Here is a 25,784-nt window from a genome sequence, read left to right as displayed (position 1 = left end):
GGTAGGTGTTAGCACCCAAAAAAAGAAGTGTCTGTCTCTGACTGGGTGCTGCAGGGTGAGCAGCCATGTGTGAGAGCTGGCTCTGCTGTGGTGCCTCCGGCCACCTTCCTTCCCCTCTGCTTGTAGGGTGGTCAGCCCTAGCTCCTGCAGGTGCAGTGGCAGGGCGTGCCCTGTCAGGATCATCCCTGGTATGAGTGGGGTGTAAACCTGCCTGACCCAAGCCCGAAAAGCACCAGGAGATCCAATAGCTGCAGCTCAGCCTTGCCCTTGGGGAAAGCCCGAGGACAAGTGACAACTGGAAAACAAATCTGCCGACCACCAGAGCCTGCTGCTGGCAGTGAGAGACGCCTGTTCCTCCCGGGCTGCCTGCTGGCGTGGCTCCAGGCTCAGCAGGCTCCTGTGTAGGTCACCCGGGTGCTCGCCGCCAGCCTTCCCCGCGTCCTTGTTGAGGAGGTGGAGGAGACGCATTAGCAGAGGAGCGCGGGACCACATCCAGCCCACACCACCGCTGGCATTTCTGTTCCCTGTGGATGCGCTTTGACAGTGTAAGGGTTTGAGGGCCGTGACAGTGCCCAGCCTGAGCCGTCAGCTCTTGCCTCTCTCCCCTCTCCAAGAAGAAGGACGAGCAGGAGGCCCAGCTCGCGCCGGCTGGAGCAGGGAGGGTGCCTGCTGCTGCCGTCGCGGCAGCCAGCTGGTGTCCAGCCCAGCACGGCTCCTTCAGGCTGGTATCACACTGCTGACTCGCATGAGTCACAGCTGACTTTTTTTTCTTCCCCCCCTTGTTTGGCTTGCAAGAAAGATCTGTTTTACATATAATACAGTAATCAGGGCTTGACATAAATAGGCAAATGTTATTGTCTGCGGTGGGAATTGCACCTGCTGGCAGAGCAATGGAGGCAGCCCATTATGCACCGGAGTCGATCATTTGTGCAGTGAAGTACAACCACAGTTCTTGCTGTGTTCTTGTGCAAGTCTTTATCTCAGCGGCTGCGAGCGGGTTGACAGATGTGCCATCATCACCTTTGCAGTCTGTCCTCACCCCGGGAGCCGGAGCAGCCTCTGCTCCTGCAGCTGTGGCCGTCCTCTCCCAGAGGGGTGCAGATCAAGATGCTCAGCTGAGATGTCCCTATTTCGGTGCTGGCTGTGTTACAAAGCCAAGCAGCCTTGTCCCTGAGCACGGAGGCTGCACTTTGTGGGCAGGACAGTCCTGCTCCCAGGATGCACAAGTTCCTGGATGAGTGCCTGGATGCGCAGAGCATATGGCTCTTGTTTATGGACCTACTTGCAGGATAAGTGGCAGCTGTCTCACCTGCTGAGCACGTACGAGCAGCTTTGGACCACAGGGACTCGTGAGACTGGCTGAGCTATAGGATGCTTGTGTGGAATCTGGGCTTCAGCATGGTAAGATTTCTCCAAAAATCAACTGGTTGTCTTGTTGGTGCTGGAGTCTGGGCTTAGCTTAGCTAAACCAGATCTAGCACCTCTGAACTGCTGCATCCACATCTTGGGCGAGGGTTGGAGGAGGTGCTGCGCAAGGAGAGGAAGCAGGGGACATGCACATTCTTTGTGGAGTGAAAAAGATGAGCACAAATCCCATAGGAATGCCAAAATGTGCAGGATGCTGCGTGTGCAGGTATTTCTGCTGGGCCAGCATTGAGGGGCAGGGAGGACGTTAAGCTTAAGAGCATCAGCATTATAGCAGGAACAAGCAGATCGAGGGCTCTGCTTGCTGAGCTCAGTGAAAATGCTTGCTCCGCGCTAGAAATTGCTGTTTATTAGAAAAAAAAATAAATAAAATAATTTCATGTTGTGATTTACATTTTGCAGTTTAAGAGCAGGGGGGAAAAAAGGACCCAAATGCTTGGAGTTGTGTGTAACAGGGCTCCAAGCCTTACCCATCAGTTTGTTTGCCACATGACTGCAAATCTGAGGCTGTAAACTTGCCCTCGTCCTTCCACTACCCAGCTCCCATCCCCAACAACAGCCCAACCAGTGCCTAGGTAAGTTCACAGAGATCATCTGATTACAAGGGAATAGAAATCAGACTAAAAATTGGGGGGGGGGGAAACAGAGAGGAAATTTAACAGAAGGATGTGCACTCTCCATCACTGATACAGGGAGAATCCCTCCATTCAGGCTCTTCCCCTACCAGTGGTCCTGCCCTGAGTGGTGACATCCCCCAGCACCTCTCTATCCCCACCATGGTCACCCAACTGGGCTCAGCTCCCACCTGCCTTCCCACAGGTCAGGCAATGTCCAGGGACCAGGAATAGTGAAGGGTTAGGAGGAACAGACAGTTCCCAGTAAGTGAATTCCTACCACCACCAGTCACAGTCCAGTTCCCTAATAAAGACTCTGATAAGGAAGCTGGAATCCCTTTTAACTTCTGATCCATTCAGAGATAAGCTGCTTTAGACATAAACAAGCGCTTCTGTCACCGGCAGCTCTCAGAAATGCAGCTGCAGACCTCTGATTAGCCCCAGTGAGGTCCTGCCGAGCTCCCGGGGGAGTTACTCAGACAGCTGCATCCACATCTGGAGGGAGAAGAAGATGACTTGCTCTTCTTCCATGGTAAAGGTCTTTTGCACAACTCTGTAGGCTTTTCTGGGAGAAGGAGAGGGGAAAAGATGTAAAAATAAGGAATGACGTCTTTCAACCATTACCGGGTTTTGAGGTGAAGCGAAGTCACCTTCCTGGGCTAGTTTTCTCCACGGGGCCCTTGGAGATCATTTTTTACTCAAATTGGGAGAAACTAGAACAGAACTGTGCTGAGAAAAGCATTTCTCTCAGGCCTCAGCACTGCTTAGAGGTAAGATGAGAGCGAGGGCAGCTGGTCTGTCCTGCACCCTGGCTCCCCTGCCTGCCTGGCATCCCCCAGTGTTGGCATGGGGCTGGCAGAGAGGCACCAGCAGTGGGGCAGCAATGCAGGGTCAAACACAGCCTCATCCGTAACAGCAGGAGAGATGGGACAGCAGAAGCTGGCACTATTTGATTTAACCTTTCCCTGGGTTATTGCATCTTCCCTTCGAGAGACTGGCTTTTTGGGTAGAGTTCCTGGCTTCCCAGTGCTCTGATTAGACCAGGTTGTCTCAGCCTCGAGACACCTCCCATTTGCATGGGTTTAAATCTTTCCAGTGTCACTGTTCCTTCTGATATCTCCTACAGCTCCTCATCTGACAAGATGAGCACTCTCTTCTCAATGTTTTTGCTCTTCCTGCTGCTCTGGCCATCCATTTTGGAGGCCATGTGCCCGTTCTGCCCTGGTGCCTTGCGCTCTGCTTCGTGCATTGACTGCTGAGTGTACTGCTGGTACGTGGGCGAGAAGTTGTGGATGGCATCCTGCACGATGTCCTGGGGGCTGATGGTCTCCTTCAGCCCACTCGAGATGCTCTGCATCGGGGCGAGGTTTGCTGCAAAAGAGGGAGAGCAGGAGGGTGATGGGACATCAGTCAGTCAATGAGCCCAAGCACTTCAAGACTGGGATGAGACTTTTCCTTAGAAATTCAAGATCAGAGGCTCATTGTGGGCCACGTCAGCTTGCAGTGGCAAGTTCCAAGAAGGAAGGCAACTCCACCTCCATGTTTCAAAGAGGATGGATCCTTTCCTACAGCATGTGGGTAGCACATATCCCCTAATTCTGCCCATTCACACCAAGGTCTCTCTTCCCATCCCCTTGCTATGGTTTGTGGTATCATGAGGGAAGAGGGAGAAGGAACTCACTGAGCATAGGATAAGGAAACTTCTCTTGTAGTTTTTAGCATCCCATTGGTAATGGGATACTAATAAAATAAGGGGGGGGTTCCGCTTTACTAAGTCATTGATGAAGGAAGGAAGAAGTGAGGAAGGATTACCTGTTGAGTTCTCTTTCTTCTCCCTGTACACCTGGCAGGTGAATGCGTAGCGCAGGGCAATGGAAGCAAACAGCATCTCAATGCAGATGATGAAGTTCTGGTAGCCAGCAGCCACTGTCCCAGCTCCCACCTCCTTCCCATCGATGATCTGAACTTCAGGGATCGCCCCACATTTCTCCAGGATTGCCAGCAGCGTCCCTGTGCAGGGGAAGGGAGAGAGATCAGCTCTGCTCCTGCATCCCTGAGCCAGGTGGGGCTATGGGAGGAGAAGCACTGGGCATCCATGGTGGGACCCACCTTGCCAGAAGGAGAGGAAGATGACTGCCTTGATGGTGATGAACTTGAGGACCGGGTCAAACGGGCGCAGCAGGTCCATGGTGGCGAAGTAGAAGAGGAAGAGTGCGTAAAGTGCCAGGCTGACGGAGAAGTTGTAGATGATGGTGATGTAGAGGTATCCACTATGGACACTGCGGGGAGAGAGAGAGAGCTGCTGCCCTGGGCTGTGGGGATCGAAGCAAGCTGGGGGCAAAGAGGGATTAAATGGGGAGGGGGAAATGCAGGCTTTGCCATAAGGGAGAACACAGCCCAGGTGGGGAAGAAGGGGCAGAGGAAGCAGGGGGCCACTCTCAGCTTTTCCTCTGTTGGTGGGACCTCTTTTACTATGGCTCACAGGAGTTTTGTCCCTTTATTGTTTGAGGATAGTGAGTCTCCATTCTTGGCACTTTGGGCTCGCAGTGCTCTCACCACCCACAGAGCAGCTCCCTGGGGAGACTGACAGGAGACACTTGTGATGGAGCAGGGATCCCTCCTCTCCCATTCACCCTCCCCAGCCCAACCCACATCCTCACTTGAAGTCTCCATCGTGGTACTTCCCGAATGCCTGCAGGATGATGGTGATGATTGCCATGAGGGGTTTCACGATGCAGAACTGCAGCGTGGCCTGCACAGGGGAGAGACATGGTGTGTCCTGGGCCGCAGGGACATCCCACACCCTACATCCCACCCCAGCCCCTCCACCAGGAGCCAACCCCTCTGCTCCTAGGACAAAGGCACAGAGGAGAGAGCAGTTCTCATCACAGGAGTGACTGAGGGGTGAAATAAAAACCAGCACAAGGTCTGCAGATGAGAGGGAGCAGGGCTTCCAGAAGGCATCTCCTGAAAGGCAGCATAGGCACTCTGAGGTGGGGGACTAGGTAGCTTGGGGACAGATGGGTGGCAGGATTCAGCCCACAGCACAGCACTGGAGAGTTAAGAGTGTCCAGGCTAACCTGGGACTGGACAGAGATGGCAATCTGAGTTCTGCAGTGGGAGGAGACCCTGACTCAGCAGTGAGTCAGAGGCAAGGACAGCGAGTGTGCAGCCCTGCTGCTGGCCAGATGCCGGCGAGCTGGGTGAGCTGCCTCCCTTAGAGGAAAAAAAACCCCAAACCAGCATTTTGGGAGAATGATGAAGCACAGCCCCCTTGGCAGGGCAGGGGGGAAGAGACCTGCCACCCAGAGAGTCCTTGTCCAAGGGGAGTGGAGCTGATGCTCCCCATCGGGTACCCACCTGCTTGCAGAAGCGCAGGAACCCGATGGAGTAGGACATACCCTGAAGGCAGCAGGTCCCATAAAAGCAGCTGGACCTGGAAGCAGAAGCCGAGGAGATGCCATTGGGGCTGCTGGATGGGGAAAGTGGGTGAAGGGCTGAGGAACTCATGGGATGCTGGGACTTACGCAATGGGCTTCCCTCGGATCTCTGTCATGATGTTGCTCTCCCCTCCAAGATACTCAAAGCACAGGCTCAGGAAGCTGTAAATCACAAAAGCTGCCAAGGCAAGGGCAGACACAATCAGCAGGATTGATGGAAATTCAGGATGAATTCCCATTCCTTCCTGCTCAGGTGTTTTCTCATCCAACCTGGCACTGCACCAGGATTTGGGATACTGGCGGGTGGGGTCCCAGCAAGAGGAGCAGCAGGTCAAATCCATCTGACTTCCCAGCAGAGTCAGACACACTGCACTATGTGCACAGAGTTCATTGCAGGTGCAGCAGCTCCTCTGGGCACACACAGTCCACTCAGGGACCCTCTGCATGGAAGGACCTCAAAATTGCCAAGGGACAGCACAAATGGCTGGTGGCCAACAAGAAGCAGGTCCTGAACACTTTTTCTGGACATCCCTATCACTTATGTTTCATATGCTCCAAACCTGAAGTAATAAAAATGCCCACACCACTTAGTTCCCCAGGAGTAGAGCAACAAGACAAAAAAGCAAAATTAATTTTGCACCTCAAAACACCCCAACTCCCCAGTGTCTTGGGTAAGTCTGCTTTCTGCTTTGGAGAAGCTGCATTTCTACCCCACAGGGAGCCAGAAAACCTCTTTCCCCAGGAGCATGGTGCTGGGGTCCCTCTGAGCCTGCAGCCAGGTGTCTGAAAGGCACCAGCTCATTGTCTGTGGGGCACCCTCTCCCTGCTGCTGACGGAGAAGGAAGGGGAAAACCTCTACAGGGAGGAGAGTGGGAAGTGAAAGTGATGGATATTTGCCACTTTGTGCAATCAGGATGCTCCAGAGTTTGGTCAGCAGGATGAGAGCCCTGCTTTGCCTTCAGCTTCCCTGCTGAGGAGAGGCTGTGCTCACCTTCATAGCAGTCACGAACCGAGTCGAAGTAGACGTAGTACTGGTGGCTGCCGAGGAGGAGGAGGCTGAGCCAGGAGTCGAAGGCATAGATGGGCACGATGAAGAGGATGCGGATGATGTAGCGCTGCTCCTTGGGCATGGTGTAATTCCTCAGGTGTGTGTAGATCTGCAAAGTGCCCAGAATGCAGAGTTGTGGCTACCAAAGGTCAGGATGGGAACCAAAGATACCCCCAGCCCACAGGGGTGCCCTGTCAGCCTTCCTCCCAGGGATGAGAGTTCTGCCAGCTTCCCACCACAGACCCACCGCGGTGAACAGACATGAGACAGGCTCCATCCCGGTCCCTGGGGCAATCCCTTGCATGAAAACATGTGGAGATCGGGTTCCTTCCATGGGGCTGTGCAAGGAGTGTGCCTTCTCCTGGGCAGCCCCATCCCAGCGCTTGGAGGCACCAACTTGCCCCAGGGCTGCCTTCAGCAGTGGAGATCTGCTCAGTACCCTAAACCATGCCCACTGGCAGTATGGCTCAGGGCAGCTGGTGCTGTGCACCCCGAACACCCCGCTGGGTGTTGTCTCCAGGCAGTATCAATGCCCTGCAGCCTCTCCTGGCTCTGGCAACCACTCGGGGAGAGTGTGGACAAAGTCCATCCTCCCGAGCTGCCAGCACCAGGCTCCTGACAGCGGAGATATCTCCTCTGGGCAGCAGCAGGAAGAAATACTTATCCAGAGCTGAGTGATTTGCAACGAACTTGGGGGAAATCAATAGTTTTGCCCTCGTGTCACCCCCAGCACTGAGCCCCGTCTCCGCTCCAGCCCGTACCTGGTGGAAGGTGACAATGAGTGCCGACCACACGAAGATGCCAGAGATGGCCTGCGCCGTTGTCGTGGTCAGGAAGAGCTGCTGGCCATCCTGGGAGTCGTTGTGGGCAGCCATCAGCAGGGAAAAGGCCGGGGACTGGGGGGCTGAGGCCAGCTGGGCCACAGTGCCAGGCCCCAGGGTGCCAGGTGCCACGGGAGAGGGCACAACACGTGTGGCATTACTCATCTGCAGGGAGGGAGAGGGAAAGGGAGTGGTGCAGGAAGGCAGGAGCAAGGTAAGGTGGTGACAGGGAAGGTCCCAGCAGGTTTCCCAGCCCACACAGAGTGTACAAATCTCCTGTGAGGTTTATCTCCTCCCCAGGGTTTTTCCAGGGTGTCCCACAGCCAAACCAACCCATTTGCCATGGTTGGGTCTGCTTCTCTGCTCCTCTCAGAAGGAAAATGCAAATGTCCTTCAAGAGTAGACCCTCTTTTCCCTGAGAAGGTTATGCAGTCCCCATGTCTCCCAAAACACATGCTTTTCCTTCCCAGCCTTGCTCCTTGTTTTCTCAGGAATAACTATCCAGCTTGAAAAGGAAGGACCTGCTTACATTTGTGCCCACATGAGTTCACACCTGTGGCTCAGGACCCTTTTCCATCATAAACCAGAGACTTAAAGGTTAAACCCATCCCTCACCCAAGATAATGAGTCCCTTACCAACAAGCCATCAGGACACCCATGTCCTCCTCCTTGGGAGCCCAGAAAACACCGGGATCCCTGTGGTCCCCCCCAAATTTGGCTCCATTCGTCATGTGTGGCCTGCTGTGGGCAAAGCCCGGAGCTGCCCAAGGAGCCAGATGTTTGGCATCACCCACGTTCTTAATCCAGCTATTTCAGGACTGTGGGAGTGTCACTGTGCCAAGCAGTGCCAACCCCAAGATCTGAAGGGCAGCCAGTGGTCCCTCCTGCACCCAAATTAGGCACAAGGGAGCAAGCCTGTCACGCCACAGGCAAACCTGCTGCCCCTTAGGGATGCTGGAGCACTCCAGCATCTCCCTGGTCAGTCTGTGCTCCTGGAAGCTGGTTGCCCCAAGGCACTGAGCATTCCTGGTGCCGAGGGTGGCCAGGGCATATGAGCACCGTGTACCCTGCGGCTCCAGTCAGCAAGGACCAATCTAATAATAAGCAATTATTTATAGGGCAGCTTCATATCTCAAGGCCAACAGATGCATAAACTGCCATGTTTGGGTTCTCTTTCTGCTAGTCTATGGAAAGCTGCTTTTTTCAAGCATAACAATAGCAGTTTTAAATAAACAACAACAATCTGTGAGCAGAGCTCCAACAATATAGATGCTTTTCAGTGCATTGTTAATAAACAAATATTTTAGCTGCTGGGTAACTATTGCCTGGGGTAAAACTGTAAGCATGAACTGGAGAGGAGCATGAAAATATCTGCCACAGATAAGAGTGGTAGGGAATGACCTCGGTCCAATTAAAAACTGAAAACAAACCAAAGCAAGAGCTCACCCTGCGGCTTCCTCTTCTGCCCTCTCCCCAAACCCCAACCTCACAGGCGAGGAGACTCAGCTGGTGTCAGATCAACAGCCCTAAAAATACCTTTTCCCCCGCCTCCTCCTGGCAGGAGTTGCCTGTAAGCGGAGATGCCGGGGCGGCAGAGTGCTGGCCAGGCCCCAGGAGCTCACCCAGCGTACCTGTGCCCACAAGTGGGGATGGCTGGATATGGGGCCAGTAGTGTTATGGAGACAGCAGGGAGCCGGGCTTTTCCTCCCCGCAGCTGTCCTGTGGCCCTGCCCCAGCCGGCAGGAAGAAGGATCCCAGGAAAGCTGAGGAGGGATCTGGTCTTTGGACAGACCACAATGACACCAGACCTGCCTTGTAAACATTAACAGGAGGACGGAGATAGCTCATGGTACAGGGAGGGAGACAAGAGCCTGGTTGTGCCCTGTTTCCCAGTCACTCCTCACTCTTTTTGGGGGCTACCCTGCTGCTGGCTGGGGCTATATGGCTGGATTTGGCCACTTTTTCCCTCTACCAGAGCATCGTGATATAGCTGTATGAAAGCTCATTGTTTCTAGCTGTGTTTTTCTAGTCACTTTTCCAGTGATCCAGCCCACTCCCCAAGACATGGCAGAGAGCTGCACTCATCGCTAGACCCATTTATTCTGTTTTCAACCCAGCACTGTGCCACAGATGCTTGGCCCCAGACATCCCAACTCTTATTAGCTTTCCCAGCCATCTCGGTACGAGCACAGTGGCACCAGCAGCTGGTCCTGGCAGCCTCCCCGACATTGTCACACTCTGAACGTGGCAGAGCAAGTCATTAAAAGCAAAAGCCTCGGTGCCGCTTGGAGATAGGGCTCCCAGCTTCAGAGGTAATTAGATCCCGGCCATGCAAGGTAGTCGGGCAATTCAATGCAGTTAGAGAGCCATTTACTTCCAAAACAAAGGCAGCAAGGAGACACCAGGAATAATATCAGCTGCAAAACTCAGCTCCTGGACGGGACTGTGACAGTGCCACATCCAATCTGTCTGTTTTCAGACACCTTGCAGGTACCTGCCATGCAGCATCCACCTGTTACACTCGCTCCCTGGGATATTAGAGATGCCAGGTGAGCAACGAGAAGATAAACTGAGCAGTGAAGCCTGTGTTCAGGCAGGCCACCTGCAAACAGGCTTTTCACCTCACCAGGGATTCCCCTCTATCCGCAGGTTGCCAGAGCCTGGACTCCCAACTCACATCCTTCCCTGTGTCCTGAAACACCTGGGACAAATCCCCATCTCGGCAGCAGCCTCTGTGAGGTGGAGCAGCCAGAAAGGAAAGATGAGCCCTCACAGCCCCCTACCAGTGCCTCTCAGATCCCTGACCCACATCCCGGGAAGGGGAGCATCCAGGCTTAACCCCACCAGCACAGGAGACATGCCTTTTATCCTGACTGCTTTCAGATAAAGCCAAGACACCGGGTTATTTACCCTACCAGGCTGTCCACACCACTCCCAGGCCACCCAGGAGGAAGGACCTACAGCAAGCACACAGCAATGAATCGAGGCAGGGCAGCATGGAGCCCTCCTTAAAGCCCGTCTGGAGGACTGGATGACGCAGGCATGGAGCTCTTACAGCAAGCTCTGCCGCCCCAGCAGCTCCTACAGGTGCTCAAAACCAGTGGCTGGGCCAACCTCTAGTCTGTGGGGGGTGTCCCCAGCCGCCGCGCACCCCCCAGGGCCCCACTCACCCCGTGGGGCTCCTCCGGGAGCGGGTCTGGCTGCCGCGCCCCTGCCTCTGCATCCCCCGTGCCCTCCTCCACCTGCACCCGCGGGAGACTCCTCCTCCGGACACCCTCCCAGCCCTGCCCGCCTGCTGGCAGCGGGCCCTGCCAGTGCCCCAGTTACCTTTGCAGCTCCCCGGGTCCTGCCAGCGCCCCACTCATCCCACCAGCACCCCACTCTCCCTGCCAGCACCCCAACTGCCCTTGTTGTGCCCCGGGCCCTGCCAGCACCCCACTTACCTTACCAGCACACCCCTCGCCCTCGCTGCGCCCTGCTCACCCTGCCAACTCCCCACTTGCCCTCGCTGTGCCCCAGGCCCCCCGGGAGCTGGAGCAGCAGGTTGGGCTTTGTCTCCTGCAGAAAAGCCACCCAACTTACCTTTCCAGTCTGCCGCACTCGGCACCCACGCCCGGAAAGCAAACACGGATGGAAAGCCACGGTGCAGCCCAACGCCGCTGCCCGGCACACGTCCTGCGGCCGCGGGCAGGAGCTCTGCCTGGCCGGCAGAGGCAGCTCTCCTTGAAATTGGAATTAATCCCTACTCGGAGGAGAGCGATGACTGGAAGACAGGCAGCTGGTGGCACCTTGTGCCTGTTGTTTGGGGCAGGCCTTCCCCCTGGTGTGCTGCTGAGCAGAGAGGAGCAAAGTCGAAGGACCAATTGCTTGTGCTCCAATTTATAGCCCACGGAAAGGCACCAAGGTAAGTCTGTCCTGGCTCCAAGCATCACATCGGAGAGATTCCCATGTCCTTTTCTCACCCACCACCCTGTGCAGACCTGGTGGCACACACAGCCAGGAAATGAAGGTGGTTAACTTGTGCTTGGCTTTTAGGTAGTGACACTCGGGTCTTGGGGGCTCAGTGCTGGTATGCCACCATATCACCACAGTGGAAGATGCAATTTCCATCCAATTTGCTAATTAATGTATGCTTTCCAAAAGTTGCAGGACATATGGACAGACTAAGAGCACCAGGATTTGGAATAGACATTGAATTTTGTGTTGGAAAAGAATCCCTACTAGCAAACCAGATCGACAATAACAAATTCCACATGCCTCTCTCAGTCTTCCTAGACAAAAAAAGGAGAAGTGTAGAAGAGGGAAAATTTATAGTTGTGACAGATGCAAATCTCTGATTCTTGGAAGCACAGTTTGGAAAATTATTTTTAGATGAAGTTTCTTGTCAAGGGCAGCCGGAAGCCTGCAGTGTTTGAATGTATTTTTAAAAAAAGTTTCATTTCTCATAATCCCTTAAATGCTGTAAATAACCCTTGTTTCAGAGAAGAGTCCTTTCGAAATCCATTTTCTGCTTTTCTACTTCTAGGGGATTTTTTAGCAACAGAAATGACCCAGCAGCTGGATCAACACGGGGCAGGCACAGGCTCTGTGCTGATTCTGCTGTACCAACAGGTCTTAGCACAGCTCCTCCCTTCCCAGAATCCAAGACCTGGCCTCCGACTGTGCTGTCAGGTTCATAAGTGACAATAGTGTGTAACAGCTCACTTAAAAATTTACTACTTCTTCTTGTAGGAGAGGTAAAAACAAATGTGCTTTCCAAACAAATGGCAAAAGTTTGGCTATTAATCTTTGCATCAACTCATACAACTTCATCTGACGCTTTTTGTCAATGACTCAGCAGAAACACCTTTGTGTAACCCTTCCCCAAACCCTCTGTCCCCAAGTCTCCCGTGACAGCTGCTCATTGCAGGTGGTCCAACCTATGGGTGTTCTGCCTCTTTGATGTGCTGATGCCATGTAATCCATTGGCAGAGATTATTTTGTCTTCTTCTCACCACTATTTTGGGTTCCTGTCTTCCACTCTCACATCAGCTTTCATGAAATTTGCAGAGCATAATTATCTGCCTCTCTTTAAAATCAGAGTGAAAGTGGAAAATGGATTCAGACTACATCAGGAACTGACATAAGGACAAAAGCAGTCATATAGGACTCATTTCCTTAAAAACAGGCAAGAAAATCTTTCCCATTATGCAATTTTTGACTTTTTACCAAAGCTTGTATTTCAATTGAAGTGATTTTCACAGAGAAAAAAGAAAACAGGTAAAATTAGATTTGTCAGTGTTTCTTTTATTCCCTCTGCACTGGGTGTTCCCCCTTTGTGGTACAGTGCAGCTACAGAGCTTGGCATCTACAGCTCCTGAGGACACAAGTGCAGAGCTGAGCCCTTTCCCAAATATATGACCCACCCAACATAGTAAAAATAACACTTCTCTTGTATATTGAGACAATTGTTCTTGTCCCATCACTGACTGTATGGACTGCAAACCTGTCCCAGTAACAAACTCACAAATGTTCTACACAGTAGAGAAAAATTCATCAAATTCCTCAGTACGTCCAGAACCACCACAAAGACATTCCATCATTTTCATTTCTTGTCCTTTTAAATAGGTGGTGATGAGTCATGGACTCGAGATCGTTTCCTTGAATCCAGATGGCACAACTTCACCACACTTGGCAACTTCGGATCACTTCCCGTAGAGCCTGTATTCCTTCCATGGTCTTGTCCTTTAAAGCCATGGCGAGAAGAACAGGTTTGTTCCCAGCTTCCTGTGACACGAACGCCACCAGGTTTTTGGCACAAACATGAACGAGGGGCTGAAAAGCAAAGGGGATAGAGATGTGCACTCCTACAGATGGGAGAGCCCTCCCACACGAGCTAGGAGAGGAAGAGTCAAGGAATGATGTCAAGAACCTGTTGATCCTGGACTTGGACTGAGCATGGCATTTGCTGTGTGGTTCCAACACGGTCAGCAAAGCCAAGCCACAGGACAGGGAACTTTAGAAACTCAACCAGCTTAAAAGGGAAGAGTTTGGACCCATGAATGACAGCCACCCAAACCACCCTGAAGCAACTTAACTGGAGCTGCACTGGAATTGAGTTTTAGCACTGTCAGGAAAAACTGGAAAGTCAGTGTGGAGAATTTTTCCTTCCATAATCCTCCCACGCAAACTATGACACCAATATCCAATTATATGAAATGCTGTGGATCCAAATATCTTTATTTCCATCAGAGCCAGACTTCTAAAGAGGTCTGCAAGTACAACCTTTTGTTTAAAAACTTGTTCTGAAGAGGGGATGTTCCGCTGACAAACTCTGGAAAAAACCCTGCTATTTTTGCAATTCCTAGAGAATTCCTGTGTAACAGGCATGTTGCTTATTTTACTAGAATAATGAAAACCAGAAATAAGTAGCGAGACTGAAGAAGGGAAGAAAAGAGATATAACAATCCTTGTAAGGTTTCCTTAACAAGAATAGACTAGAACAGCATTGACTATTTCAGTTGGAAGGGACCTACAAGGATATCTAGTCCAACTGCCTGACCAACTCAAGTTAAAACATTATTCAGGGCATTGTCCAAATGGCTCTTGAACACTGACAGGCTCAGAGCATCAACCCCCTCAAGCCTGTTTCAGTCTGACCACCTTCTCAGTAAAGAAATGCTTCCGAAGGTCCAGTCTGAACCTCATCCAGCACAGCTTTGAACCGCTCAACTTGTCTACGTTTCATTGACACCCACAGTTGTGTATCTGTCAGAAGGATGAGTCTGATTGATTTTAACTACCAGTCTTGTTTGGAAGTGTGCACCATCCCAAACAGGGATGTTAACAGTGACAAGCAGGAAAGGAGCAAACTAGTGAAAGCCTTTTCTTAAAGTTTAGCTCGGTTTAGTTGGTTTAAATGATTTAAAAATAGAATTTAATGAAGTAAACATAGCACTTCCCATTTCCAAATAAAACACAGAAGCAGCTTGGGGGTGGAGGTGGTCAGAATTAGCACATATCATACCAACGAAAGAAAAACAAAACATCTATTCAGAAAGGGAAGGCTATTACTGAAGAAAAAGAACTCCACGAAGGGAAGCTGTGGATAGAATCAGGAACTTGTGTTGCTACAGTTTTTCTAGTTAAAGCTAGCAAGTAATATTTAATAGCTTCAACCCTGATGGAAAGCCTCATAAGCATGTAGCTCTGTAACTTTCTGTTTTAATGCTTGACCAGTTGACGCTTTGCGAAACACATTTTCTCCTGCTTTCTCACCAGCCTTGTGAAATGGTTGATAAAAACTCATTTTGCTGAAGCAAAACAAATTAAACTTTATCAAGGGAAGGTGCTGGCAGGCACACTTAAGTGAGGGTAACTAAAGTCCATTATGGGGCTGGCATACACTGGGCAGGGGGATGGGGGTGACAAAACAGACCTGAAAAGAAAAACAAACTCACTGGAACAGAAACCCAAAAGGTTATCAATGGCTGCACATTTGATCTTGCAACCCTTAAATCAACAGAGCTTTATCAAACCTTGCATAAACACAGAGAAGCAATCCATATCCTGCAGGACACAAAACAACAGATTCCCAAACCACTGACGGCTAGTTAAAGTTTTATGTCAAACAGCAGACGAGCGCACATACTTTTGTGATGAACCCCTCTTGCCTCAGAAGATATTTTAAAATTAATCTTATCACTGTTCAAACACTGCTCTAACTGCTGTGATTCATCAACTCCCTGGCAACTCGCACAGCCCCACCTACTACATTTCCCCTTTATCCTTGCTGCACATCCGCTCGCTCTCACCTCATCCTTGCCCAGCAGCACCTTGGTGGTGAGCGAGGGCCTGCCCACGTTGTCGCCGATGGTGTTGGGGTCCACGTAGACGATGGTGCCCATCTTGCCGTACTGGGTGACCACCACGAGCACGGAGTTGGAGAAGGCCGTGCACACCACCTCGGTGGGGACGCCGTGCACCACCTCCTCCCGCTGCTTGGACGTCACGATGGGACCTGCTTCCATCGCTGCCGGAAGAGAACGGAGCGGCAAGAACAGCAAAACAACGTTAGATTACAAACGTGGTCTCTAGGGGCTGTAAAAAGCCCAAATCCTTCCCCATCATTTGAAACACCCTGGGTTAAGTTCGTTTCAGAGCACAGGAGCATCCGGAGGTGCGTGTTAGTGCGGGACAGCGCGCCCCTGATTGGGGGGGGGGATATTTGGCAGCCTCGCAGCGATGGCATCACTCCCCCGGCATGGCCGAGCTGGCTCTGACAGGCTCCGTCCTAACAATGACCAGGAAGGGGACCCTGAGCCCCGCTTTCCACCCCAGGCCCCGCAGGGCCGGACTCTTATTGAGGGAAACAGAGACACAGCCACCATCAGCCCTCCCGCCGGGCCGCGGCCCCGCCGCCCCTACCCGTGCCGCCGTTCTCCGCCCAGGCCCGCCCCGCCGCGGCGGAAGCGGCGCCTTTCCCTTCCCTCCTTTCCCTCCTCCCTCCCTCAGCCGGCGCGGGGCGATGGCGCAGGGCGGCCGCTGCCCTCACGGCCCGTCCCCTCCCCTCAACGCCACCGCCGCCATTACCCGCCGCGCTCGCGCGCGGGAAGGCGCCATCTCCAGCCCCCCACAGTCTCCTCATGGCCGTGGTCCCTCAACGGCCCTGGGCTGAGCTCCTGCCCCGGATCCGGGGAGGAGCCCCTTTCCCCGACGCCGTCTCCTCCTCCGTTTTCTCCTCGTTCCATGCCGCTTCCCAGCGCGGGTGGGGCAGTCCCGGGGCAGGACCCCGCAGCGCCGTGAGGGGGTGGCGTGTCCCCTTCCTCAGGCCCGTGAGGGGACAGGTGACCCTGAGGGCCGCAGCGGGACTGCAAATGTTTGCATGTTTTGATTTTTCCGCAGGGGATGTGGCTGCACCCACCCACTGGGCATTGTTGGGTCACACTTTAATCCCCTGAGCGTGCTTTCCCATCTAAATAAAAAAAAAAAAGTGGGTTGTAAAGCAGGCTGATAAAAATAGAGGGAGAGCGACTTTTTACACGGGAAGGCAGGGATAGGACAAAGGAGAATGTTTTTAAACTAAATGCGGAGAAATTTGGATTAGGTATTAGGAAGAACTTCACTATGAGGGTTGTGAGGTCCTGGCACAGGTTGCCCAGAGAAGCTGTGGATTCCCCACCCCTGGAAGTGCTCAAGGCCAGATTGGACGGGGCTTGGAGCAACCTGAGATAGTGGAAGGTGTCCCTGGCCATGGCAGGGGGTTGGAACGAGATGAGCTTTAAGGTCCCTTCCAACCCAAACTGTTCTGTGATTCTGTGAAAATAAGGCTGGTTTTGGGCTATGGGAGCAGCTTTGCCCTTGGCTGAGTGAGTGATGGCAGCTGTACAGTGGAGCTGTTCTGGGGGATAAAATAAGGACACTTGTGTGAAGAGAGCAAAACCAAACGTGACTGTCCCGGGTGCAGACATTAGTTTCTGTTAATTACACACAATCAATCCAGTGCTAACGTTTTTCTTTGTAATACTAGTACTCGTGAATAATAATTTTGTATTCTAATTTATACAAAGCCCTGAAAATTGGGATTTCTCAGAGGTTTGCAACCTTTCAGACTCTTGCAATCGCTGCATCTAATGTATGCTCGAAGCTTTCATTGCTATGTTTTAGCTCTCCTCTACTGGCATTCCCATCACACGCTAAATATCCCAGCTGTGGCTGCAGCACTAGCTGCCTGAGTTGTGGGTTGTCAGTTGAGGTAACATATCTTAAGGACCTCATGAATATTCCTTTTGTTTTGCATTACAAGTTTACCAAAACTTGACTACAGGAAGAGCACATAGACTTTGTGGAGAGAATCCTGGAAGGCACCGTTAGAGAGCAGCAGAGGTCCACGGAAAAGCTTTTAATTCAGCAGGTTATTTTTGTGGTTAATTCAAACAGAGGCTCGATACCTTTTCGGTACTCTTTGCAGTCTGGCAAACAGTCTGTTTTCCAGCACTGCGAATAAACAGCATTCCTCTTTCTTGCTTACCACAATCACTCGAGGCTTTGCCTGTCTGACAGAGATAATAGCAGCTATTGTCAGTAAAACCTCCTGACTCATAAAGAAGTTTATTCCTGCTCTGCCTTTTCCAGAGAGTAACTTTACTTCAGGAAACACAAAGGACCCAGTTCTTCCTGCCATCCTCGCCAGACTCCATTTTATTTTTTACATGTCAGGAGGACAAAGAGCTGTTGTTCAGATTTACAGGGATTCACCATTCTTTGCTGTTTTGCATTAGTTTGGGATGAAAAAGTTGTCTCTTAACAGTTTCTTTGAATTGGATGTCTCATTTTGGCATGTAGCTGATGTGGGATATAGTAAACTGAAGTAACTAAGCACTGAATCTTCATCACTGACAGTAAATACATTAAAAAAATGAACTAAAGAGAAGAGTCCTATTGTTGTGTGACTGATATAGGGGATGGAGATTTGAGAATACACACTGTGGCAGGTAATGGGACCTTTCCTGAGGGATCTGTCTGCCTGCCGTCTGCTTCCCAGCATTTTGTGGCTGAGAGAGAGCTGGATCCACACTTACACTCCTGGTTTCTACAGCACTATTTCTCCAAAGATCCTTAATCACATTGCAAACATTATTACACTTAGCTTCATAAGCTGTCTTTTGACATAACACATTATTAATATACCCCATTTTACAGTTGGGGGAAAATAAAGAATCAAGACAGCAGGTCAGAGCCATCAAATCCTCAGCTGGAGATTCTGCAGAATTTCAGGATCCCTTCTTCCATTCCCATGCACTTACTGTTGAAGAAACATAAGTTGTGCATGTCACTATCTCAATTATGAGACAAAATCAATGACTGTGCAGCCCCATACGTTGACAAGAAAAACTATTCATAATGTTGCCACTTTATACCTTTATTATTATTTATTTGAGCAGTTTTGTATTACTCTTCTTTTTAAACTGCTTCAGTGCCTCTGTGTGTGTAGACTGGAAGGAGGCTGCTTTTATATTAGTCTTTGCATTTATCAGAACTGATTTTATAAGAACAAATGCATAAGATCCTCAGAGCATCAGAAATGTTTCCCACTTCTCTCGAAAACTAGACACACAGTGTTTCAGGACATCCATTAATAATCCCTGCTCTGGGGAGGGCCTCACTATCAAAGTGCTCGGTTGGTTTATTAGTTTACAGGTTATTACTTCTCTAGTTTAGATTTCTCTCTTGTATCTTTTATGATGCAGAATATAGACTGTGAGCTGGAACCTCAGGTGCAGCTGGGCCCTGGGCTGCGCAGCCAAGGAGAGAGGAAACGAATTAGTTTGCTCCCTGATGCAGGAACTGCTTGGGAATTATTCTGACCCTTGTTATAAATCAGGTACGTGAAGCAGAGCTGCCTGCGAGTACATTCCTCAGGCCAGATGATATCAGAGTGTTCCTGCTCCCCTTATTGCTGTCACAGCAAGGTCGGGGGTGTGGGTGGTGCAGGGTTGTGTGAGCACTCTCTCCATGGAGCTGTTTTGTCAAAGGAGTAGGAGGGACGGCAGAAATCCACACCCTGGATTTCTCCTTTCAAGCCTTCCTCACTGCATTTTGATAGAGTCTGGCAGAGTGATGTTCAGAAAATACTAATGGATCGAGGCCCTGGGGGAGGCAGGGAGAGGAGCACACCTGGGGCTGTTCTCAGAGACCAGCCTTAGCCCCAACAAGTGTGTCTCCCTGCCCAGCTCTCTCTGCACTCACTGGAAACATGGCTTAGAACCTGGCTCTCCTCAGTCAGGAGTCACACGTGCTGTGGCTGACGTTGGTTGGCTTATCTCCTGCTTTCTAGAGCTCAGCCTGACATAGGTATGGGCCTGCCAAACATGACCACACCCCAGCTGCCTCTGCACATGAGTAGAAATGGGACATCACATGTGCAGGGAAGCCTAAAGTTGGAGTGTGAGCAGATGAGGAGTTCAGGCATGTCCAGGATTAGGTGATACCTGGACAGCATTCTCGGGGTTAAAGCTCTAAGGCTCTGTTTGTGCTCATATTTTGAAGGGAGGTGAGGGGATTCTGGCTGTTTTGTGCATTGGTCCCTTTTCTGTGCTCCCTGGGATAACGAGAGTATCAATTCTTATTCTGAGAGACAAGTCTAAGGGTCTGGCTTGTTTTGAAGTTGTCCACACAGCTCTTACTGTGTGGGACTTCTCTTATTTCATTGATTGTGTGAGTAAGGGGAAGGCTCACCCAATCCATTAGGCGTTGCAGAACAGCTCCAAGCTATTTTGTTTTTGATTAAACCTTTCTTTTTTTCCAGTTGTAGAATTCAGCCAGCAAAACAACAGTCTTAATAAAAAACCCCACACATAACCCGTCCAGTTGTTCCATTTCTGTGTGAGCTGCACTCGGCTGCCCATCTGAAATAGAAATGCTGGATGTCTTTACATGCCTGAGAATGTCAGGTCATGCTGTTGTTTTCGTTTCTTGCACTTGCAACTTAGTAAGGAAACAATATGGGAATGTTCATTAATATTTGTGTCAATAGTAAGTGCCCACATATGAGCACTAACAGATTTTCCTGCGAAAGCTCAGTGTACGGGGTAGGATTTAAAAACATGGCAGTAAGCCAGCACGCTCTGGCTGGGCCTGGAAACATCTAGGTAGCAATGTGACTGGAGCTCTGGAAGTTTTTTTTAGTCAGATTTAGCGACCTATAAATAGAGGAGTACTCTAGCCCTTGTAGGACTTTGTTATGCTGTGTCATTGGTGTTTTCTGAGCTGCTGTGCAGGCTGGGAAAGGAGGATTACAGATCCATGGGGCAGAGAGGAGAAAGGAGAAAGGAGCAACCTTGGTGCTGGGGGAGAGTTTTGGGAGGGGGCTACTGCTGAGATTGCAGAGCCTGGCAAGATGAGGCAAGTCACACCTGCAGAAGGACATTGCTGAAAGCAGTTTCTTGGGTGCTTGATCTCAAACAGCAGTAGTTTTCATATATTCAGTGCCTTTCAAACCAGCACATCCTACATTTCTTTGCAAAAATTATCCAGAAATTACTTTCAAGAACGACTGAAATTAAAATGACATTCTGGAAATGTGTGAAATACATCTCCAGCATCACTCCAGACTACCTAAGAGAGCTAAAAGAGCTCCAGCCACCTAAAAGAGTCAGGATTACATCATGCAGCCAACCTGGTGCTGTCTGATGATAATTTTATCTCCGGTATTTATCATGAGATAACAGCTGGCTGTACTGGGCACTATAGGCAGGGGGTATGGAACAGACAGAGTCATCATGAGGCAAGATTGAGTTTGAGTACTGTTTACATAATTTTCATTTGTCAAGTAACAGCCCTACATAGATCACGACCATGACAGCGCCTGTGGATGGTATCATCCATCAGCAGATCTACCCTGCAAACAGCAGAAGCTTTGTACTGCTGCAGTGGCTGAAGGAATTATTTCCATGGATCAGTAAAGACAGCAGTAATTACCATAAAGCTCACTATAGTTTATGTAGGAGTTTTTTAGGTGCTTGTGGGGGTCTGTCAGAAGAAAGACAACGTGCAAATGGAGTGGATTGTAAAAATAATTGTGGCATAGCTTCTAAGAACAAAACTCATACCCCTCTGTTCCCGAGAAGTGCGAAAGCACAGCAAATAACACCATGGCTCTTGCAGAAGCAACAAGAGAATGTGAGAGTATTAGTATGATACTAATAGTATAGTCAGTTCTATAAATCACTTAATTGTGACAGCAAATTAAATAGTGTTGTTGTCTAGAATTCACCCATAGTTAGAATTATATATCTTGATGAGACAAATGCCTTCTGCGCTGCCAGTAATAAATTAGCTCCTCTTTCAAGTGAGAAAACAATTAAAAACTTGGTTGAAAAGGGCATATTTTCTCTGTGGCCACTGATCCTTCAAACTCTGGAAATAATAAAGTGGTTCTAATAGTTGTTCATTGTTACACTGTTGAAAGAGGAAAAATCCATTGCCTCATTATGTTCAAGACAGTTATGAAATTGCATTGGGAATATTTGAAAATGTAAGAGGCATCTAACCAAATGGTTTCAACTTTGACAATGTGTCATCATTTGCAGTTCATAATGCTGCTGTTAACTTTGGGAGATATCAGTCAGTGCACACAGTGGCAAATGAGAATAAATATTTACCTTGCATTTATATACTGCATAAATAATAGCAAAGTACACAGTAGATAGGTCATGATTCCATTTCGAGGGTTGTGTAACAAAAGTTTCAGAATTACAGGAGGTATTCATTTTGCAAAAGTTAAATATGTGGAAGCATTCAGGCATTTCCCAACAAAGTGGACAACTCTGTGCCTTGCCAATGAAACAATACCAAAATGATTCCTGGGTATAATGAATTACTCTTGAATATTAGATGAAGGTTGGCTCTATCTGATTTTTAAGTTCTTTATAGATGTTGAAGATGGAGATAGTGAAAATACCTGATGTCTGAATGCTTCCTCTTTCCTGGTACATTAAATTTGTTTGCCATCTAGTCAAAATGAACATCCTATCTGGTGCTGAAGTTTAGCACATAAAACTACAGTTATGCTGTAGATCACAATAAAGAATCCAAGCCAGACCTGCATAAAGACATTCCATGGCAAGGCAAAAGAATGCAAGCAGGTGCTCTTCTGTGGGCTGTAGAGAGAGAGATTTCTGTACATATACTAACCAGACTCACTGAAAAAGTGTGAGATTATAGGAAGCTGGGAGCTGTATTGAAGGACTTACCTATGACAGAAGATTGGAAATACATGTATGAGGAATTTTTTGATTGGAAAGATTTTGTGAGGCACATGCATATACTGCAGGAACTTGTATTTAGAAGAGTTTCAAATCCTGGTTATCTCCATTTCAGAAAACTTGTAGAGTTTACTACATTCTCTCCTGTGTCTAGAAATTAATCAAATAAATAGTTTCTCTCAGAAGCAGGTTTAACATTTCAAAACCCTGCAAAATATTGAGTCTATTAAAGTTGAAGTTTAAAGTTAATTTTAACTGACCACATAAATTCTTTTATGAATCAACATAGAAAAAAACAAGTACTTTGTTTCTTTGTTAGTGCCATTCTAAGTAATGAACTGAAGTTTGTGATAATTGAATTGTGCTTTTGATGGACAGTACAAATGTACTCTTAGGAGAAAAATACAATTATATACTGGAGAAAATGGCATTAAAATGAAGCATTGTCCCTTATTTCATAGGTGCTTATCTTCTATTTCTGCACAAGAAATATGAAAATCAAGAAAAGCAGATGTGCTATCAACCTTTTAAGTTTCATCCTGGAAATGAGGTTGGAATATTCCATAAGGAAATCAATGTCATTTTCCTACCCTCTTCTGTCTCTGTAAGAAATGCTCTGCCTAAGTCCTCTGCTCTGCACTGGCAATTCCTCTTCTGTTTCTTTAGGTGACTCCAGGCTGAGATCATGTTTTTTCTCTCAACTTCATGCGAGCCTCCTTTTCTAACCCTTCCAAGAGCATTTTAGAACCAGTTTGCCCTGAAACCCTGAAATCAGAGAACACTGAGGGATTAGGTTTAAACTTGTTAAACTGAATTAACACTCCTGCCACATGATTCTGGCCTGTGCCAGTCCTTTTAATCTTGTTCAGAGTTTAGGATAATTTGTTTAGTAGGGCTGATCAGCTGGAGGTTAATTCAATTGGACTTTGGTTATTTATTCATGCCCGGATTTGCTAAGTGTCACAGCAGATACACGAGGTCTCTGTTACAGTTATGAGATGGCTTCATTAGTGTGACGGAGAGTCCATCTGGATGACTTCCTTTCCTCAGTGCAATAACTGGCTGTCAGGGCTCTCTCCAGTGGAAAAAACTCCTTATATAACATCTCCCTTTCATTTGTGTCACAAGTGTATTGATTACACTTAAAACGCACTCCTCTGTTCCAATTGCTGGGATTGCCAATAAACTTTCTCAGGGATCTCAATAGTATTCCAGCTCTACATTTTCCATTGATACCAGAACTTAAAAGAAAAGTAGAAATGTGTTGTAAAAGCCATTTATTATTAATAATGTGCTTTCATGCAACATTTTGGTCCTTCTCACTTCAAGGTCCACTTTTCTCACAAGTGAAGTGCTACCAGTGCTGGGTTGGAACATGGTCAGTCTTTTGCACTGTCCAGAATTAACTATCCAGAAATGGAAGACAAAAAAGAGGAAAAAAATTGCATCCTACTGAAACCTCTGGAGCAATTTAAGTTGGCAGAACGTTGTTACTCAAACTGGAATGTGGCCAGGACACCAGGATTAATGTTAGCACAAAATGCCATTTGATTGCAAGTGTTCAGATAACCTTGGATGAAAGTCTTATCTGAAAAGAGGCTCTTCTAACAGAAAGGGCTCCCTGATGTTGGCTGGGACTTTGCTTCAGGGTTGACTCAGAGAATTTTTACTCTTTGCTTCAGCAGTTTTTGAATGGGACAGCTCCTGAATGGTAACAGATCTCCCCTTCACAGCCTGCAGCACAGCAGATAATTTCTCAGAGAGAATTCCATGCCATAGACTGATGTCTCTTTTTAGAGATGTTTCCTGATATATCATGCAAACATTACAAATAGGAGCCTGAAGGGAAGCTTGCTGGGGAAGGTCCTAAAAATTAGAAGGAAGGAAAAATGTTCAATGTTGAGAAGGCACTGGGACAAGCTGAGTTTCCACATCTGCATAAATGTGAAGTAGCTATTTATGTCATGGAGTTACTCCTGAGTAAGTGAGACTGTCCTTTGCCTCATTCTTGTTTTATTCTCCTCTCTGGATGTTTCTACTGTAGTCCTCTAATACATGTTGTGACTTGGGCTGGCAAAACTAGGAGATGCCCAGCCAAAGCTCTGATGATTAAGAGCAGTGTTAATCGAAATTTCTTCTCTTTCTCTCATTTTTTTTCAATTAAATTGTAAATCTGTGCTGAGGACAAACCACTAGCTTCCAGGGAGTGAGAAATGTTCCCACATGCTTGGCCTTCTTCAGAAAATCCTGTCACAGTTAAACACCGTGAAATATGGTTTCCAACAGAACAGTGTTCCCAAAACCAGCTGGGACCAGCCTTACAACTCAGCATTCTTTGCAGAAGTTTATTTCCTGTTGACTTGGAAGGCACGTTAGAGCTTTGGAGAGGAGTTTCTACTTATCTACATAACAATGCAAGATGAGTCCTGCAGCATCAGCTCCCACAGAGAAGCTGGAGACAGCAGGACTACAGAAAAATGTGCCAGTACCCATCCTTGCCATCAGACGAGTGAGCTGCTGTGGGACTTGATGTTTCTTGCACTGGTCCTGGGTCCTACATGTCTGCATGGGGAAAAGGAAAGCATGCAGGGAGGGTTTTGAGGCATAAATTATGAAGGAGGCTGTACCTTCAAAAATCCAGTACCTGTTCCCAAGAGACTTGATTCCCGCCTGAAGGAGAAAGCAGTGTGCAAGCTCCATCTCTGTGGATGCTCTCCTGTTACTACAGCTCCTTCTTTACAATAAGGTAGGAGCTTCATGCAATGGGAACAACCCTTACAGGGCTGTGTGTCAGCTGCGTGTGTGGATAAACTATATTTGACCATGGGACTTGCTTTGCTATTTGGTTTTGAGGGCAAAACCCATCACTGTTTTTATGTAGTGTTAACGTGACCTAAACTGTTTTATAAGTGGAGCTATTTTCCATTCTATGGAAGCTGAAGGTTTTCCCTTGCTTTCCATGGGAAGACACCAATTGTTGCATTTCCTCCAGCCCAGTCTTCCCATTTCTTTCCTGCAGCAGCTTAGACTTGTATATGAGCCAAGGTATGATTCCCATAAGCATTTACATAATTTAATATTCCTTTTCCTTGTCTTCCTTATTTTTCATTTATACGTTAACCAGCACCTGAGATGCTCAGTGCTCTCCCTAACTTTGCTTTGACTAGTTAAACTTTTACATTAAACATATTTATTCTCCCTCCTTCTGTTTGAAGGTTACTATATAATTATGTATTTAAAAAAAAACCAGTAAATGGAGAAGTAATCACGGATGAATTTTACTGAGGAGAGAGAGATGACCTGACATAAAGGATTGAACATACTATTCCACAGATATCTCTGCATCTGACAAAATAGGCCAAACTCGTTTTTTATGTGGCTCCACCAGGGATGAACGAGACCTGGGGGCTATAAAGAAGACCATGTGCTGACTTTTTGTTTCATGGAGTCCCTGGAACATTGAATATGCTCTTGATATGCAAGAGTAGGCTGAAATCTGCAATCAGCTCCACAAGTGTAACTGAATCTGAGTCAGGAGAAGTGGCACCTGCATGATGAAGAAGGGCATTCATTATGCTCTGTTCAGGTCTGCACCAGCCCACTCGTGTGGACGGAGTTCAGCACGTATTGTTTCGAGCTGAGGAACCACCCAATCATGCTCCAGCGATTGTTTCTTGTATGTATTTCTCCTA

General features: G+C 48.6%; 2 protein-coding genes and 1 long non-coding RNA gene across 12 annotated transcripts; 1 reads left to right on the top strand and 2 right to left on the bottom strand.

Moving 5' to 3' along the window:
• Positions 1-1,752: 1,752 nt before the first annotated feature.
• TMEM184A (transmembrane protein 184A) lies at positions 1,753-11,150 on the bottom strand. Of its 5 annotated transcripts, none has more exons than XM_027683655.1 (10): positions 10,519-10,579; positions 9,975-10,080; positions 7,289-7,513; positions 6,471-6,636; positions 5,567-5,657; positions 5,400-5,475; positions 4,700-4,791; positions 4,149-4,318; positions 3,852-4,049; positions 1,753-3,410 (listed from the first exon to the last, which is right to left on the bottom strand). In XM_027683655.1, the coding sequence occupies exons 1-10, from the start codon at positions 10,569-10,571 to the stop codon at positions 3,160-3,162; spliced, it is 1,428 nt and encodes a 475-aa protein (XP_027539456.1). In that variant the 5' UTR covers positions 10,572-10,579; the 3' UTR covers positions 1,753-3,159. The 5 variants fall into 5 exon arrangements, with proteins under 5 accessions (XP_027539456.1, XP_027539454.1, XP_027539459.1 ...); XM_027683653.1 differs by lacking the exon at positions 10,519-10,579 and adding an exon at positions 8,980-9,876 and having other exon boundaries at positions 9,975-10,079; XM_027683658.1 differs by lacking the exons at positions 9,975-10,080; positions 10,519-10,579 and adding an exon at positions 10,931-11,150.
• Positions 11,151-12,613: 1,463 nt separating this feature from the next.
• PSMG3 (proteasome assembly chaperone 3) lies at positions 12,614-16,163 on the bottom strand. 4 transcript variants are annotated; one of them, XM_027683715.1, is made up of 3 exons: positions 16,059-16,163; positions 15,142-15,359; positions 12,614-13,162 (listed from the first exon to the last, which is right to left on the bottom strand). In XM_027683715.1, exons 1-3 carry the CDS (start codon positions 16,075-16,077, stop codon positions 13,010-13,012), a joined length of 390 nt encoding a protein of 129 aa, XP_027539516.1. In that variant the 5' UTR covers positions 16,078-16,163; the 3' UTR covers positions 12,614-13,009. The 4 variants fall into 4 exon arrangements, with proteins under 4 accessions (XP_027539516.1, XP_027539515.1, XP_027539517.1 ...); XM_027683714.1 differs by lacking the exon at positions 16,059-16,163 and adding an exon at positions 15,920-15,941; XM_027683716.1 differs by lacking the exon at positions 16,059-16,163 and adding an exon at positions 15,755-15,862.
• On the top strand, positions 15,358-25,236 carry LOC113967794. Of its 3 annotated transcripts, none has more exons than XR_003534286.1 (3): positions 15,358-15,506; positions 18,577-18,710; positions 22,554-25,236. It is a non-coding gene; the product is annotated as an uncharacterized LOC113967794 (long non-coding RNA). The 3 variants fall into 3 exon arrangements; XR_003534288.1 differs by lacking the exon at positions 15,358-15,506 and adding an exon at positions 16,087-16,173; XR_003534287.1 differs by lacking the exon at positions 15,358-15,506 and adding an exon at positions 17,133-17,240.
• The last annotated feature ends 548 nt before the right edge of the window (positions 25,237-25,784 follow it).

The sequence above is a fragment of the Neopelma chrysocephalum genome, unplaced genomic scaffold, assembly GCF_003984885.1.
Source record: "Neopelma chrysocephalum unplaced genomic scaffold, ASM398488v2 Primary Assembly neopelma1_65, whole genome shotgun sequence".
NCBI lineage: Eukaryota > Metazoa > Chordata > Aves > Passeriformes > Pipridae > Neopelma > Neopelma chrysocephalum.
Note: the sequence above shows the minus strand (reverse complement) of the source record. Positions and strands in the feature narration are given on the sequence as shown.

What these genes read in the sequence shown, in the direction of transcription:
- PSMG3 (XM_027683715.1), bottom strand. An exon ending in TGCTGCTGGGCAAGGATGAG is followed by an intron (nt 13,163 to 15,141) that starts GTGAGAGCGAGC and finishes TTTGCTTTTCAG; the next exon opens with CCCCTCGTTCATGTTTGTGC.
- TMEM184A (XM_027683653.1), bottom strand. Translation starts at nt 9,171, where the DNA reads ATGTTTACAAGGCAGGTCTGGTGTCATTGTGGTCTGTCCAAAGACCAG. An exon ending in GGTTCGTGACTGCTATGAAG is followed by an intron (nt 5,658 to 6,470) that starts GTGAGCACAGCC and finishes TTGCCTTGGCAG; the next exon opens with CTTTTGTGATTTACAGCTTC. An exon ending in CTTCCTCTCCTTCTGGCAAG is followed by an intron (nt 4,050 to 4,148) that starts GTGGGTCCCACC and finishes TCCCCTGCACAG; the next exon opens with GGACGCTGCTGGCAATCCTG.